Genomic DNA, 18,149 nt, shown 5'->3' on the forward strand with positions numbered 1-18,149 from the left:
AAATTCACTTTTTAACAATTAAATAAGCGTAGCACGCACGTCTGACCCTTATCGCGGTCCGTAGCATCTCTTGCATCATGCAGAAGACCGATCACCGATTATCTCTCCCGATCAGAGTGACCAGAAATACCGATTTATCTGTATTCCTACCGATTTTTGATATGCCTACCGATTCACAGATGAGCCCCCTAAAACTACCGATTTTTCATTTATCCTACCGAAAATCACAGATTTTTTCGTAATACTGACCAAAAAGTCATATTACCATTTCCCAAATCACTCAATGTATTAAACTCTATATGGAAATCACTAGCAACCAGAACCAGAACTTCAACAGAGACAACTACCCAAGCGGAAATTTTCGGACGATAACTCATACACTCTCATAATTTGACAAGCAATATATTATTGTATGTGTGGTTCTTCCATTCGTAACATCCCAAGCGGAAATTTTCGGACGATAACTCATACACTCTCATAATTTGACAAGCAATATATGATTGTATGTGTGGTTCTTCCATTCGTAACATTTCGCTCTCCAAGCCAAGCGTTGAAGCAGGTTATGTGTATTTCTTTTTGTGTATTACGTTTAGTTTGCATCAGTTGTGTTCTTTCGTATCGTATCATTCATATAAATACCAACAATTTAAAAACTATTTAACCTCAAAATGTGTAACGCTAGACGTGCAATGAAGATAGCAAATATGCCATTGCACGCTGTTGTGGTTATGTGCCGAAAAAAATCTGAATCTCGTACACTATTTCGTTTGTCAAATCGTGCACGAAATATCAATCGAAAAAACAGCCGAAAAGTGACATTTTCACTCGTTTGGGTATTTGCTATCTTCATTGCACGTCTAGCGTTACACATTTTGAGGTTAAATAGTTTTTAAATTGTTGGTATTTATATGAATGATACGATACGAAAGAACACAACTGATGCAAGCTAAACGTAATACACAAAAAGAAATACACATAACCTGCTTCAACGCTTGGCTTGGAGAGCGAAATGTTACGAATGGAAGAACCACACATACAATCATATATTGCTTGTCAAATTATGAGAGTGTATGAGTTATCGTCCGAAAATTTCCGCTTGGGATGTTACGAATGGAAGAACCACACATACAATCATATATTGCTTGTCAAATTATGAGAGTGTATGAGTTATCGTCCGAAAATTTCCGCTTGGGTATGCCATTGCACGCTGTTGTGGTTATGTGCCGAAAAAAATCTGAATCTCGTACACTATTTCGTTTGTCAAATCGTGCACGAAATATCAATCGAAAAAACAGCCGAAAAGTGACATTTTCACTCGTTTGGGTAAGGCCCGTGTCTGCACTTAATGAAGTCGAACGCGCTGATAAAATTTTATATGCAATTTGACAGATAATGTAACCCGGCGCTCTAGCAGCAATAGAACACGACATCGAACATGAAAAATGTATAGGACTTCCCAAGCGCCACAGATTAAGCTTAAACGACTGGAAAATTGAATATCCATAGAAAAAAAATGAAAGCTCCACAGCTTCATTGGTTTGATCAATAGATGGCGTATTACAACTCATTATTATATTGCTATCCTTTTCTTGCAATGTGTTTCGACAAGTTTCATCTTATCATGACCTATATAGCCTTCTAACTTTCTGAGCAAAAATCTATATCAATGGTCGTGTGGTCAGATACGTGGGTATCAACACCAACGACCATTACTCTAATCTCACTTGCTTTTCAGTGCTGGTGGTTTCCGTTGGAGTTTAGTATTTAAACAATCGTATCGCCGTTCTAGTTCTAGCGATGCATAACTTCAATGCGAAACCATACAACAGTACAGAGGAAATGAGAAAGCTCTCCTCCAAGCGATGAAGGCTCAACTGGTTGGGGTATCCCACCAACAGATAGCGCCATCAGCTTTTTGCTATTTTTAGAATGCATGAGTCGTTTGCCGTCTGCTAAACGAAGTCTTTCTATATTCCGTTTAGGTAGAGAGCTTGAGTCGTTTAGAAGGCGTTTATTGGTCGTTTAGTAGATTTGTGGCACTTGGGTTCACATGTTCGATTTGTGGTTATCACATCGAACATGTAAAACCCCATATATTTTTCATGTTCGATATCGCGTTCGATTGCTGCTAGAGCGTCCCAATCATTTGTTGGGTTAAATTCCCTAGCACAATTTTCCGACCAACACTTCAGAAAGGCCTCATGTGACCGCTATGAACCAAATCTCAACTATCTCCTTTAAATAAAAGAAAGATGTTATTTTCTCGTGCTGCTCCTCATGGGACAGATTAGCTTCAATCTTGAATAGCGCAGAGCGCACCTAACGCAGGAGTGTGTAACAGGCTACCGGTCGAGCAGGGCTCCCGGTAGGGCTCACGGTGCGGCTCGTGCGCGCGGCCCCAGACATCAATATATTGTGCTTTGTATTATTTGATATGTTAATAAAGGTGTAAAAAAGTCCAAAACATAAAAGTGGCGACGAGGATGGGATCCTCTTGCGCAAGGAGGATCCTACAGAACCCGCGGCAGCCATCGCGTTTCGTCTGGCCTTTCTGCAGCGTCAGTGCAGCGGCCATCGCGATGGCACGGTTCCCTGTGGTTTTGGATACCGCGGAACATCGGGCCGCCGCCACCGCAGACACCGTGGCCCCGGCTGCTGTCCCATCACTGGCGACCGCTGCAATGGGCAGCCGGCTACACACCACCCACTGCAGCCGCATATCAAGGGCGACGGCACATTCCGCCCCGGCTCGAGCCCTGCAGCACGTCATCGGCGAAGCAGCTATCCCGCCGCAGCTCGAGCCCAGCAACACCAACAGCAACGCGCAAGTTGCTTCGGCTGCAGCACCGCAGCACGTCATCGGCGAGGTCGCATTCCCGCCCCGGCTCGAGCCCTGCAGCACATCATCGGTGAAGCAGCAATCCCGCCGCAGCTCGAGCCCCGCATCACCAACAGCAACGCGCAAGTTGCTTCGGCTGCCGCACCTCAGCACATCATCGACGAGGTCGCAATCCCGCCAAGGCTCGAGTCCGCCTCATCATCGGCAACCCGCAGGTTGCTTTGACTGCAGCACGGCAGCATGTCATCGGCGAGGTCGCATTCCCGCCGCGGCTCGAGCCCCGCATCACCAACGGCGACACGTAAGTCGCCTCGGCTGCAACGCAGCAGCCTCGCATCATAGGCGACGACACATTCCGCCTCACCTGCAGCAAACCCAGCACGTCCAGCCAGAGACGCCATCGCTGTGGCCGGCCATTGCTGTCGCCGGTCATGGCCCTGCCGGTGCAAGGTTTCATTGCGGCACCACCCTCACCTCCCGGCAGGCGTAGCAGCGACGCTACAACCCGAGGACAGCGAACGCGGCATCATCGCCGCCGCCCCGGGACAACGGTGCACCATAGCAGACGCTCCCGAGGACAGCGAACGCGGCATCATCGCCGCCGCCCCGGGACAACAGCTCATCATCAACAGTCGCAACTCGCGGAACGCGAACGCGGCATCATCGCAGCTGCCCCGGGAACATGAGCGCAGCAGCATCACGATTCCCACTACGTACCATCGGTCGAAGGGTGTCACCACGCTGGTATTCCGTTGTGGAATACCACCCGCGTCGGTTCGACCCTTCGGTTATTAAAAGGGGGAGATGTTGTGGATAGACGTGCCGAGCCCTGGATTCGCCGTAGCAGTTGCGCTGCTGCTGGTCGACATCCAGGAATCGACACTGCGCTCACGCACACTAATACGCCGCACTTAGCGATGCGCGCTAAGTGTGTGCAGAGCGCACCTAACGCAGGAGTGTGTAACAGGCTACCGGTCGAGCAGGGCTCCCGGTAGGGCTCACGGTGCGGCTCGTGCGCGCGGCCCCAGACATCAATATATTGTGCTTTGTATTATTTGATATGTGTAATAAAGGTGTAAAAAAGTCCAAAACATAAAAATTATTATTTTTATTGTTATAATAATAATTATTATTATTATTGGTGTAATAGTCTACGCGATCATACCGGCCTTTTCAGGACTTGAGTACCACGTAGCCCATACATTTTTGTACATGTCAAATCCCATACAGGCGGTCCCCGAGATACACGGTACCTCTTATACGCGGATTCGGAGATACACGGTTTTCTAAATTTGACAGTTTTTTGAGCAAATTGTACTGATTTGACACATCAATTGTAAATTGCCAAAAACTTTCCGTTTCGATCCAATGTTAAAATCTTTTTCAAAAGATTTAAAACTGTTATATTCAGTCAGAATCATATCAAATAATTCATAAAGTGACTAAAACCGCCCCCTACTTGCAAAATTACACGAAAATTTGTGATATTTTAGACGGAAATCACGAGATTCGACTTACGCGGAAATTCGAGATACGCGGTATTTTGCGGCCGTTTTCAGTCCCCATTAACCGTGTATCTCGGGGACCGCCTGTACATACATACAGGCTGGTATTATTGAATCCGTTCGTAGCGGCGGCGTACGTCCCGACACTCATTTTCCTAACGTACTAGATGGTTGCTACAGTTATTCGCCACGGTGTTGTAGGAACGGGCGCAAGAAATGTGTTGCCATCCCTAGAATTTCATGTGAGCGCCGTACGTTCCCGCTACGAACGGATTCAATAATACCAGCCACAGTGGAGCGCCGTTTATCCGGGCTTCTCGGGACTTGACATCGCCCGGATAAGCAAATACAGTAGAACGTCGATTATCCGGGCAGCTCGGGACCGGACGGTTGCCGGTTAATCGATTTGCACGGATAATGGTCCAAGAAATGTCATTTTCGTATAAAAATTATTATATTACTAGTTTTTTATTAGTTTTATGATTAATCCAACTTGAATAAATCGATTAATCGTTATTAAAATGTTATTTTAATCAATAACTACAGGTTTAACAACTGTTCATGAACAAAAATGAATTTCGAAAATACCCTTAGACACCTCAGAGCTACACAAAAATCTGGTTGCCCACTTGACTATCGCTGCAAATGTTCGCTGTACGTTTAAACAGCTGTCACATTTATGCGCACGGTTAAGCCGCCCGCCGGTTAATCCGCCCCCGGATAATCGACGTTCTACTGTAACACGGATAATGAGTCAAATGATATATTTTATCATCAATTCCTCATTAGGTTTTGGAAAATTCTTTATTTTTTTACTTATTTTTTTACTAATTTACTTATTTTTTGATAAAATAAACCCAGTTTTTATTAAATTCATGTTTTTCCTCTGAGAATATTTGAAATATGCCATGAATTATGATGTTTTTTGTTAAGACAATGTGCTCTTATAACCGCTTTTTCAAATACCCTCCTCAGAACGCAATGTCACCTTTGTATTGAACTGTCATTTCTCAACAGCACGGATAAACGGAAAGCCGGATAAAAGGTACCCGGATAAACGGTGCTCCACTGTACATACATGTCAAATCCCATACATTTTTCACCGTATTAATACACGATGCACAATCTCAGATTGCGCATATATTCGTTTTATCAAAACATGTCATTTCGCGTAGCCAACCCTGAGCTATAAACGTCATTTCCATACATTTTCAGATTGCGCCAAGATTGCGCATAAATTTTCAAGATTATGGCTGGTATTATTGAATCCGTTCGTCGCGGGAACGTACGGCGCTCACATGAAATTCTAGAGATGGCAACACATTTCTTGAGCCCTGTCCTACAACGCCGCGGTGAATAACTGTAGCAACCATCTAGTACGTTAGGAAAATGAGTGTCGGGACGTACGCCGCCGCTACGAACGGATTCAAAAATACCAGCCTATATGTCCGAGATATATAAATATTTTTTGACAGATAAATATATCAAACCGACCCGTTTGACAGATAAATATATGCGCAATCTTGCGCATCATCTATTGCTACGGTAATATGCCAAATAATTTCCTTTTTGCTCAAATGTTAAAAACCATTATAAAGGTTTATAACTTATACATTCAGTCATAATCATATCAAATAAATAATTAATAGGCTAAAACCACCCCCTGCTTGCAAAATTATTCGAAAATATGTGATATTTTGGCTAGAAATCACGAGATTCGACTTACGTGGAAACTTAAGATACGCGGTTTTTTACGGCCGTTTTTGGTCCCCATGTATCTCGGGAACCGCCTGTATCTGTCAAAGCCTGTTTAAAGGATAGATTCCAAAATCGAATCACAGTATTTTCCTCCGTCTCAGGCCCATGGACGCCGTCTGTACGAGTAGGTTTAGCCATCTTGCATGCTTTTTAAAAGCAGGAAGCGCTGGAAAACTCATCAAACCCTAAAACCATTTTCATTAAAAGAGGCATGAATACATTTGGTGAAACATTCAATAATCAATTTACAATTTTCTTTTGATCACCAGACCGATTTATCATTTTTATCACAATTAAATTTGGAATCGAAAAAGGCTCTTAGATGTCAAACTGCCTGTTACGAACTGTTGGCTACTTTTCAAATCGTTCTACATTACTTGTCCTCGTTCCTACACAGTCCTTGCTCCGTCTAATAAGGCCTTGGGTGATCATTCGGGCAAAAAACTATCAAGAAAGTATATTTTATTATTGAATCATGAGAATAAACAAAAATTGAAAAAAAGATTTCGAGCAGCAAATATACTAGTCGAAACATTTGCAATGTTAACCAGGTAATTAGTAAACAGCTTGATTTAATTTTGTTGTTGCTGCGCATGCTACCTCAAGTGGATGTATCGTTTATATTTTATGCACAGGCTTCAGTCCTAAAATATCGAAACATTTTTCCAGCACCTTTGATGTTGCTTCGCATAGCAAGACGCGAGAGGGATAAACAGTAATAATTTCACCTGAAAAATACAGACAAACAAAATCAATTAGCACTTAGATGAGATGGACTTGAATGTCATCCATTATTAATAGGTTCACTGTTTAAAAATACCTTGCTTATTTTTTTCGATGCAATAACAACTGTCATAAAACTCACTAAAAGCAGTGCATATTTCGTACACAAACTCACAAAGATGATGTAACGATAGATTTTTCATGATCAATAACATAACGTCGGTAAAACGAAGCAACACCTTGGCGAGTTTCCATTCCTTTTCATGATCTAATTTAATAACTGTGGAATCGATCACCTTTTGCATGTCATTTGCAAAATCTCCGCCACATTTTCTTGCAATAGAACGAATGCGGGTATAGGCATACAACAGATACACGGCAGTATTTCCTTTGTCCTCCAGCATCTGGGAAGGATAAATGAAAAGAAAGATAACATAAGAAAAGTCATATCGCACGATTTAGCCAAAATGTTTACCTTATCGAAGGAGAACACATATTCGTTGTTACGATTATGCGACAGATCCGCATATTTAATACAACCGTAGGCGACTGATTCTTGTGCTGCAACTAGCTCCTCTTGTGTGAGCACTAAGTTCCTTTCCTTCTGAACTAGTTTTTCCATAGCCCTCCTCAAACCTTCATTGAGAAGTTCTGTCAATTTCACCGTATCGCCAGAACGAGTCTTGAATTTTTTACCATCTTCGCCTAGCACCACACCAAATCCGACGTGATCCACACGATGTTTGCTCTCTTGTAGGATTTTGGCTCGTTTTGCACAAGAAAAAATTGTTTGGAAATGAGTCGCCTGCCCAGCGTCAGTTACATATATCAACCAATCAGCCTTTTCTTCTTGCAAGCGTTGTTTGATGGCGGCCATATCCGAAGTATCATATGTAAATCCTCCGTCTGATTTTACGATGGTTAAAGGAATTCCAGCGCGATTTTCGCCCCACATGATAAGACGGCCTTCGTCTTCTTCAAGGAACCCATCCTGCTTAAGTTCTTCTACGATTTTTTCCATTCTGCTTTGATAAAACGATTCACCACGTTCAACTAGTTTCACATCCAATCTGTTGTAGATGGTTTGGAATTCTTTGCGTGAAACATCGCAAATTAGATTCCAGGCCTTCAAATAACTCAGCTCTCCACTTTGCAGTTTGACTACACATTCGTAGGCACGCTTTTTAAATACTTCATCGCTGTCAAATCGGACCTTTGACTCCTTGTAAAATGCTTGCAAATCGCTGATAGGCGGGGACTCGGTTTGGAAATTAGGGAAACGGTCCTGCAAATGAGCAATTAACATACCAAATTGCGTTCCCCAGTCTCCGATATGGTTAATACGAAGCACATCGTGTCCGAGATATTCCAAAAATCGACAAATTGAATCACCAATGATGGTCGAACGTAAATGACCGACATGCATTTCTTTCGCTACGTTAGGCGAGGAAAAATCGACTATCACACGTTTCTTTTCTATTAATGGTACCACAATCCCATGCCTCAAGATGCTCATAATGCGTTGTTCTCCATAAGATCTGCAGTAAAAGAAACAATAGAATTATCAAAATACTGAGGGTAAACAATTAAAGAAAATGCATACCTAGACAGGAAAATGTTAACGTATCCCGCTCCAGCGATTTCTAATCTATCGACACAAGGTATTGGTTTTTGCAATTCAGCTACCAGTTTTTGGGCCACTTCACGTGGCGACGATTTAACAGATAACTGCTTCAAATGCTGCGCAATCTGCATAGCACTATTGCATTGATAATCGCCAAACTTGGGGGATGACGAAATAGTAATAACCGCCTCAACCAACACACTTGGAAAAGCTTTTTGAATGGCTTCGGTAAATACTTGCTGCAGTTCGCCAACAATGGATTGGTTGCCAGAATCGGAGGATGCGATTGATCCGCCTTCCTGTACAATAGCCTGTAAACCATATAAACATAATAGGATTGGAAAATGGTTTAGTGAAAGCCTCGGTATCCATACATTGTCTTCATACTTACCGATTGCACTATCTCCAAACGATGTTTTAATCTCGTGTTTTCCTCCATTAACTTTTTAAGTTCCACGTTATCATCTTCCAGCCCAAGCCCCTCACGAGTCTTCAAAACTTCGGATTGCAAGAGAAGAATTTCTTTTTCAATGTTTCTGATACATTTAGTGGCACTATCGAAGTCAGCCATCCCAAAGTCTGAAATTTAATATCCAACAATGGACAATATTTGGTTTCTATGTTTATATTAATCGGCAGAACAACGTGTTTATGATAAGCTGGTTCCAGACGTGACGTCTAGTAAGCGGCTATAAATGACAGCTATAAAGATTACAGTCTGCTCCCGAGATACGCGGTTTATGCGTTCTCAACAAATCTACGTAAGGATGCGCTCTGACACCAATCAAACACGACATTCGACTCGAACAAACCCATATAATCATATGGAGCTTCACTGTCACACATAAACAAACAGACAAGCAAGGATAATGTATTTAGAAGGTTGATTTTTATCGCTTTTGCTGGGTGACATTGTGGGGGACATCTGTCACTCTCTGCATACAAATTCCATTACCCCACACCAGCCCTGCCCGATTTTTATACTGGAGCCCAAGGATAATGTATTTAGAAGGTTGATTTTTATCGCTTTTGCTGGGCGACATTGTGGGGGACATCTGTCACTCTCTGCATACAAATTTCATTACTCCGCACCAGCCCTCCCCGATTTTTATACCGTAGCCAAGGTGTCTTTATTAAGGAGGTGAATTGTTAGCGCGTTTTCCGGGCGCCATCATTGAGTATTGTTATGTCAAATCGCATACAATTTTCTATACCCCCCTACAGCCCTCCCCGATTTTAATACCGGAGCCCCCAGTATTGTTATGTCAAGTCGTGAAATGTCAATTTGCTCTGAAGCACTTCACCTCCTATTATCCATACACCTTGACCGTAGCCCCCGGAAGAGAAATGTCAAGTCGAGAAATGTCATTTTGCTCTGAACAACTTCACCTTGTCATTTATAACACCTTGACTGGAGCCCCCGGAAGAGAAATGTCAAGTCGAGAAATGTCATTTTGCTCTGAACAACTTCACCTTGTCATTTATAACACCTTGCAGACAAGACAAACCTCGAGTCGAACATGCCAGATGATTCAGTCTGTGTTGCACGGTACCCACCAGCGCTGTGAGTACCTTGACTGTCAAAGGCTTCAAAGCTACAGTAGATAGAATACAATTGGGGACATTTTCAAGTTTGGGTACGTAGTTTGTCTCTTTTCTTCTACACTTACGTGCAAAACTTTAAAAATAGCTATCAAAAATGATTGTAATGCTTCAAAATCAATTATAACATTAAATATATATGCAGGTTTGAAACGTATAAAAGTATTATGTGTACATAATGCATGTGTTTGCACTGTACAGGCGTCCCCCGAGTTACAACCCCATCGAGTTAAGACGATTCGCAGATTTTGATTTTGAGAGTTAAAAGTTGTCATTGACAAGAAATTGATGTTTTTTTTTAATTTCTAGGCTACTAGCCGTTATAAACACATTTCCAAAGATTCCACAACTACTCTATCTTGAATATCTATATTGTGTACGTCTTTTCAAATATAATTATTACATTATCCAACATTATTTCAAATAAAATACAGTCTTTCCCCGAGTTACGCGACACTCGAGTTACGCGAATTCGAGTTACGCGAATTTTTATTTTTGACAGTTCAGATGTCAAATCAGTACAATTTTCTCCATCAATTGTCAAATGAAAAATATTTACCGATAAATAACTAAATTTTCTACACCAATTGCATCGAATAAGTATTAAATTACATAAATGAACTAAATTCAATCAAAAACTATGATAAATAAAGTATATTTTTGCTGTAACATGTGATATTCGACTTACGCGGAAATCCGAGTTACGCGAATGTCTCCGGAACGCATTATTCGCGTAACTCGGGGAAAGACTGTACACGATATCATAGATTCCAACTCTTCAACTTCGGTTATAAACTTTATGTTCATAGATATTCGACATACGACTTTTTCGACTTACGCCTTGCTTTGCGACATTTTTTCGGTCGCATGTGTTTTGGCATGGACAGTATGTGTTTTGGCATGGACGTTTGTTTACATTATTCAATTTTAAATTTGAATCATTTTTATAATCTTATTAATTACAATTAGTAGTAAATTATTTGTTAAATCTTCCCCCTGTAGATGGATATTAATTTGAACTATGAAAATGCTTCATTATCAATATGAAAAGACAAGTGTCAGACAGACAGACAGACATGACAGCTCTTTAAGACAATCGAACAACTGACAGAGAACCTATCGAACAGAGTCGTGTTTGTTTGTCTCGTCCGATTGTTGCCAGAGCGCCGTCTAAGGCAGCGCTCTAGCAGCAATCGAACACGACATAGAACAAGGTGGATTTAAAAATATTAGGTGGTGGACTCTAGCAAAGTGGGTTTATTATACAGGTGGGCTTATCCCGAACAAATTGACAGCCGTACTGTAGAAAAATGAAAACGAAATGACAGGAGGGGATTCGATCATTTGTTGATGTATGCGTGTGAACTCCAATGGCTATTTTGGATGATGTGTCGTAGTGTGGGTGAAAAACTACATATCACAATCGAATCCCCTCCTGTCATTCGTTCGTCCAATATGGCCTTCCCGCCAAACCTATAAGCCCACCTAGTCCCTATACCCACTTTGGACTCTAGCAAGGTGGAATATAGAGGAGCTGTCTTCTTAGCGTTTGGCATGTTGCCATTTTGAGATTCAGTTTGACAACAGCCGTCGATATTTGTTTACAGACAGCAGCTGCATTATAACGTGTAACATGCCGATTTATGGAGTGTGGACGCAAAATACATTTTTTTAGTGCTAAACAAATGTTTATCAAACGAAAACAATTCATATATCATATCCAAATACCAGCAACATTCGTTGCATTTGACAACTGCCGTCGATCCTGGTTTTGTGCTTTTTTCTAAAGCCTCGATGCCCAATCGTTCTACATGACGACACCTCCTTTCTTCCCACTTTGAGCTAGAGCCAAGGACTCTAAAGATATCAGGTCAAGTTATAAGCCCGTTTCGACAGCAAGGTGGAAGAAGAATCGACGAAGAAAACTGACAGTTAGTTTTCCGCGTTTGGCGAACGCTTCAAGTTCTCGAAGGAAAATTTCCATTTTAAATCACGGACTGTGTTCTAATAAACTAAAATATTCACCCAAATTGATCTCCACTAAATATTGACCATGCAAAACGTAAACAATCCATCAATACATATACAAGCGGAAAACCATCTGTCAAAATCGGAGCCCAGGGGGGGGATCGCCAAAAGCGCTATAACTACACCTCATTATACATTCCACCTTGGCTTGAGCATTTTGACCATTCGTCACTTGACGTAAGGCCCCCAGGATTCAAACTTTGTTTACATTTACAGTGGAGCGCCGTTTATCCGTGTACCTTTTATCCGGCTTTTCGTTTATGCGTGCTGATGAGAAATTACAGTACAATGCAAAAGTGACATTGCGTTATGAGGAGGATATTAGAAAAAGTGGTTACAAGAACACATTGTCATAACAAAAAACACAAAAAAAACACTTCATTGCATATTTTAAATATTTTCTTTGTAAAAACATAAAGCTATTAAAAATTGGGTTCTTTGTATCGAAAAATAAGTAAAATTCTAAAACATAACCAGGAATTGGTGATAAAATACAGTAGAGCGTCGATTATCCGGGCAGCTCGGAACCGGACGGTTGCCGATTAAATTGATTTGCGCGGATAATGGTCCAAGAAACGTCAATCGCATATAAAAAATATGCAATTCACTAGTTTTATGATAAATTCACCTGGAATCAATCGATTAATTGTTGTTATAATATTATTTTAATCAAAAACTATAGGTGAAACAACTTTTCATGAACAAAAATGAATTTCGAAAATACCACTAGACACTTTAGAGCTGCACAAGAAACTGGTTACCCACTTGACTATCGCTGCAAACTTTCGCCGTACGCATGAACAGCTGTCAGATTTATGCGCACGGTTAAGCCGCCTGCCGATTAATCCGTCCCCGGATAATCGACGTTTTACTGTACATCATTTGACTCATTATCCGTGGTATTCGCTTAAGGCGGTGGCAACGCTCAGGGCGGTGGCAACGCTCATCGGATGCGATTTTATCGGATGAGATTTATATGGGATTTGACAGATAACGTCGGAAGACGAAATCGCACGTCCGACGTCATCTGTCAAATCCCATATAAATCTCGTCCGATAAAATCGCATCCGATGAGCGTTGCCACCGCCCTCATCGGATGTGATTTTATCGGACGCGATTTATATGGGATTTGACAGATAACGTCGGACGTGCGATTGCGTCGTCCGACGTTATCTGTCAAATCCCATACAAAAATTTGACAGGCCGTTCGATAAAATCGCATGCGAAAAAGCGTTGCCACCGCCCTTATTCGACCCCTCCAAGGGCCCTTTTCCACCACCTGAAATTTTTAATCCACCTTGATTTGATCTGAACAACTTCAGCTTTTCATATTTATTCACCTTGGTTCCCTCGCAGTCCTTGATAGGAAGCTATTCATGTTGTCACTTCATGACCACCTACTTTATATGAATCCCCCTATTCAAGAAATTGGCCTTAACTATGGCGGGTAGTGCAAAACAAATCTTTTCTAAAATTCAACAAACTAATAATGTTTCTAAGGGTACCTTGTACGTAGTTAATAGGAACCCCAGAAATCTCGAACGATTAAGACTAGCATACAAAGTGGACGGATATCATCTAGAAAGACCCGTTCGAAACTTCTGGCATAGGTTTGTACAATTTACATTGCTTCAATGAACCGGTTTAACTAAAAATCTCATTACGTAGGTTGGAGCTAAATGCTAGCAAAAAATACGTTACAGCTAAATTGGTTCACTTTGTAAACGGACCAGTGATCGAATGTAGCACTAATGAATGGGCTCTGAAGCGGCATCTGTACAAAGGAAATGACTTCACGGCGTTCATTACGCTGGGAAAAGTATTCGCCTCGCGTTGCTTGGATGCTGGACTAACCGAGGTGCGATGTGATTTTATACCGTCAACCGGAAAGAAGGTGGACCTTTTCCTACGCACTGTCGAAGAGAGTGGTATTTGTCTCAAGGAACCGAATAGAATTCGCCCGGCGTATTCTTGGGATATGCACCGACCCGAAAAGCCGTGGGAAGTGATGGAGTAAATACAAAAAGAAATACGTATTCAGAATTTTAGTGAGCTAAGGTTTATTAGTCAATAAACAGCAAGCTGTTCGGCTTCATTACGTTAGTCGATCTTTACTGCTCGTATTTGTGCTTAATGTCTTTCCATAATTTCTGGAATGGAAGAAAAAGAGTCACCACAAAATTACATAACTCATGTCGCAACGTTACGCACGGCACTGCTCTTTTTATACATACCCCTTTGTTGTGGGATTCGAAAATGGTATCTGTTATCATATCGAAGCCGCGCTCGAAGAAAAATACAGCTCCCGCAATTCCGACCAGGTAAGTGGAGGTGCGCTTCAACAGCAAATTGTTCAGCAGCTTCATTTTGGCTCGACTATTCCTTGGAAATTTTCTTTGCACTTGCAATCACAACACAAGCTGATAGAAGTGCGAATGTCAACTTCGACCAAAAACACGCAAGATTCTTAAGTCAAAGGTGTATGTATTTAGCAGGTCATTTGCATCGCACCGAGCCCAAAGTCTATGAAGAAACGAGGTCACTTTCTATTAACCATTTTCGAGCTACAGGTAGTCCCCGAGATACGCCATTGCACATTGGGCAAACACCTGCATAAAAATCGAAAAACCAACTTCATCACAGGTTAACACCATAATCATTTTCTTTAAATAGATATTTAAACTTAGTTGAAACCAAAATATTTCACGTTTTCATCTTAAACTTACTGAGATATAGGCCATCAAATTGTAAACTTTGTGTTTTTTGTTCCAAATTTAAGCTATTTTTCGACCGAACATAAACCATCATATTTTAGTAGGGTAACTGTACCAGTTTTCGGCAGGCTAGTGCAGCAGTTTCACAAAAATTGCTCACACATCAATATTTTTCATTATTTTTCTTGAAAGTGTAGTTATTCTGGTTGATAAACTATCATAGTATGTTACAATATTTTTTTTATTTGCCGGTTCAAAGCCCTTTTTCATAAATATTGGTGAAAATGCAAACATTGATTTTGCTCCTATTTTCGGCAGTTTGTTCCTATTTTCGGCAGGCTGTGTTCCTATTTTCGGCAGCATGAATACGGGTCAGAAAATGTTTGTATTAATGTGAATAAGTACAAAAAATGTTTAAAGCAATTTAACACTCTTACTTTCCTAAAGGCCGGGCTACATTGATCGTACTCGCAAGCGTAATTTCGATTTTCACTAGCGCATCTGGCGGCGGCTGGTGAAAGCTTTTTTTGGTCATCGAGGGAATGGACCTGCCGGATCTCAAAATTTAGTAGTTTTTCCATCGTTTTCCATTGCAAAAATGGATGCAATGCGTGCAAGACATGTGTATCTACGTTTTACAAAACTTTTCTCCTCCGATTTAAGTAAAAAACATGGAAAATTAACGTATTTTCTGGAGCGGCTCCAAATTGTTTGGCAAAATGCTTCGGTCAGCCGCCGCCAGATGCGCTAGTGAAAATCAAAATTACGCTTGCGAGTACGATCAATGTAGCCCGGCCTTAAGATTGGTGTTAAAAAGCACTTTAATTATTAATTTTATGTTGCTTATTTTGGCCCGTTTTGACAACCATTTTGATGCGACGTTTAAACAGAGCAGCCATTGACAGTTTGATGGTTATAGCGTACGGTGCGAACTGGCTTACACTGCTTCTAGACGACCCAAAAAATCTTGCGCGACAATTTTTTGCGGCACTTTCTATCTGTCAAACCATCCTTGTTTTAGCACGAATGTATGGCTTACTTTGATCGTAATGTCGCGAAACGCGAGCGTTGCCTTTCTGTGAAAATTTCACAAACCCGCGACAATCACGGTTGCCTCTGATTTTGTTCTAAAACTGAGATGTTGTTTTAGAACAAAGAGCTCGCAGAAAATTTGTCGCGGTACATAAGTTGGTCGTCTAGAAGCAGTGTTTCAAATATTTATTTTTCTCTTAAGTTAGTGCATTTTTGTCGTAAAATTGGTGATACAGCAATTATCCGCAGTACGCGATACTCGATATACGCGAATTCGCAGTATGCGATTCCTCTAAATTTGACAGCTCCATGTGTTTTTTGCAAATATTTTAATTCTTTGAAATATTTGATGGTTTTTTTTTTGAATTTCCTTAATGTTATTAATGCATTTTGCATTAAATTTGGGCAAAAGATACCTGTTTTATAACAAAAAACTTCAATGCAAAACTCTGTGTCGATAGTTTTGAACCCTCGATCCGGTAGTGTAAACTATTTTTCCATAGGAATCCGCTATACGCGAAAACTCGAGATACGCTATTGCGCTCGGTCCCGTACGATAGCGTATATCAGATAATGACAGTCATTATCCGATATACGCTATCGTACGGGACCGAGCGCAATAGCGTATCTCGAGTTTTCGCGTATAGCGGATTCCTATGGAAAAATAGTTTATACTACCGGTTCAAAGGTTGAACTATATCGCCCTAGAGTTTTGCATTAGAGTTTTTTGTTATAAAACAGGTATCTTTTGCACAAATTTAATGCAAAATGCATTAAGAGTACTAAGGAAATTCAAAAAGAGGATAAAATATTTCAAAGAATTAAAATATTTGCAAAAAACACATGGAGCTGTCAAATTTAGAGGAATCGCGTACTGCGAATTCGCGTATATCGAGTATCGCGTACTGCGGATAATTGCTGTATTTGGTACAAGAAAGGTCATATTATGTGTCGATATACGCATTGTAGTGTTCTGATCTATTTTAAAGAAATATTCAGCCAAATCCAAGGTGTGTTATTGTTCCGAGTTTCGGCAGGAGCCCACAACATTAGCCGGCATCGCGAATAAATGAACACATTTTAACAGTCGTTTAAAGCAAGGTGGAATATAGAGGATGTCTTCTTAGCGTTTGGCATGTTGCCATTTTGAGATTCAGTTTGACAACAGCCGTCGATATTTGTTTACAGGCAGCAGCTGCATTATAACGTGTAAAATGCCGATTTATGGATTGTGGATGCAAAATACCAAATTTTAATGCTAAAAAAATGTTTATTAAACGAAAACAATTCATATATCATATCCAAATACCAGCAACATTCGTCGCATTTGACAACTGCCGTCGATCCTAATTTTGTGCTTTTTTTCTAAAGCCTCGATGCCCAATTGTTCTACATGACGACACCTCCTTTCTACCCACTTTGGTTTAAAGTTCATTTTGGTTTAACCGAGTTCATTTGTTGTTCATTCCTGTTAAAATAATCGATCGTCAAAACAGTTAACGTCTGCTCGATATCGCATATAGGCAAACACGGGTAAAAAATTCGAGCAGTATAATTAAACGACTGTTAATTTGTATCGCATACGCTCTTGACACGATACGTTTGTTTAACGGCGGCATAGGACCAGTCGTTAAAATTAACAAATGAATTCAATGCGTTCGCGATGCCAAATTCTAGCAATTTTTAACGATTCTGGTTAATTTTTAACGACTGTTAATTTTAAACCAATTCTTTCGCGATGCCAGCTATTGAGTGCCAGTGCCATTAACCAGTGCCAGATTGAAAAGTACGCATGTTTTGTTTTGGGCCGGTAGCTTGTGCAAAACGTGATAACAATTCTCAAAATGGCACCAGAAAAAACGCTCCACACTGACGTTTAAACTTTTATAATAAGCTAAAACTCTGCAATATCGCTTGCTCTTTAAGCCAATTTTAAGCCTGCTGTTTAAGCTTCTAGCAACTCAAAAAACGCTAACAATCTGCTCGAAAATGTCACTTGGGAAATCCCAGTCAGACAAATCGGACTTAATTTACCCCTATATTACCGCTAAATTACCGGTAATTTAAGAGTAATTTTATGGTAAATAAGCAGTCGTTAATTTACCCATTCGAGCAGTTTTGACAGATCCTATTCCTTCCTCTATTTTATTTTTATTTTTGTCGGCCAAATTGTTATTGAATAACACGAAATGTATTATATTACACTTGAATGCTTTTATTCAATCATTGTCCTTAACTTATACAAACGATTACAATGTATTTTTTAAGCAAACTCGACTTGAATAGCCGCTTCACCCGGAGAAGGTGGTGCACAAATAGCACTA

The 18,149-nt window shown here is 40.7% G+C and overlaps 4 protein-coding genes across 4 annotated transcripts; 2 read left to right on the forward strand and 2 right to left on the reverse strand.

Moving 5' to 3' along the window:
* The first annotated feature begins 2,579 nt into the window (after nt 1-2,579).
* LOC125908345 (uncharacterized) lies at nt 2,580-3,634 on the forward strand. Its single transcript, XM_049611053.1, has 2 exons — nt 2,580-3,282; nt 3,324-3,634. The coding sequence occupies exons 1-2, from the start codon at nt 2,580-2,582 to the stop codon at nt 3,632-3,634; spliced, it is 1,014 nt and encodes a 337-aa protein (XP_049467010.1).
* A 2,899-nt stretch (nt 3,635-6,533) lies between these two features.
* LOC120948825 (probable arginine--tRNA ligase, cytoplasmic) lies at nt 6,534-9,163 on the reverse strand. The gene is made up of 5 exons (XM_040365581.2): nt 8,841-9,163; nt 8,429-8,760; nt 7,301-8,363; nt 6,923-7,229; nt 6,534-6,830 (listed from the first exon to the last, which is right to left on the reverse strand). The coding sequence occupies exons 1-5, from the start codon at nt 9,018-9,020 to the stop codon at nt 6,721-6,723; spliced, it is 1,992 nt and encodes a 663-aa protein (XP_040221515.2). The 5' UTR covers nt 9,021-9,163; the 3' UTR covers nt 6,534-6,720.
* Nucleotides 9,164-13,431: 4,268 nt separating this feature from the next.
* LOC120951444 (39S ribosomal protein L18, mitochondrial) lies at nt 13,432-14,202 on the forward strand. The gene is made up of 2 exons (XM_040370185.2): nt 13,432-13,689; nt 13,748-14,202. The coding sequence occupies exons 1-2, from the start codon at nt 13,520-13,522 to the stop codon at nt 14,094-14,096; spliced, it is 519 nt and encodes a 172-aa protein (XP_040226119.2). The 5' UTR covers nt 13,432-13,519; the 3' UTR covers nt 14,097-14,202.
* Nucleotides 14,116-14,542, reverse strand: LOC120951445 (cytochrome b-c1 complex subunit 9). Its single transcript, XM_040370186.2, has 2 exons — nt 14,314-14,542; nt 14,116-14,229 (listed from the first exon to the last, which is right to left on the reverse strand). The coding sequence occupies exons 1-2, from the start codon at nt 14,443-14,445 to the stop codon at nt 14,191-14,193; spliced, it is 171 nt and encodes a 56-aa protein (XP_040226120.1). The 5' UTR covers nt 14,446-14,542; the 3' UTR covers nt 14,116-14,190.
* Between the last annotated feature and the right edge of the window lie 3,607 nt (nt 14,543-18,149).

The sequence above is a fragment of the Anopheles coluzzii genome, chromosome 2 (assembly GCF_943734685.1).
Source record: "Anopheles coluzzii chromosome 2, AcolN3, whole genome shotgun sequence".
NCBI classification, from domain to species: domain Eukaryota; kingdom Metazoa; phylum Arthropoda; class Insecta; order Diptera; family Culicidae; genus Anopheles; species Anopheles coluzzii.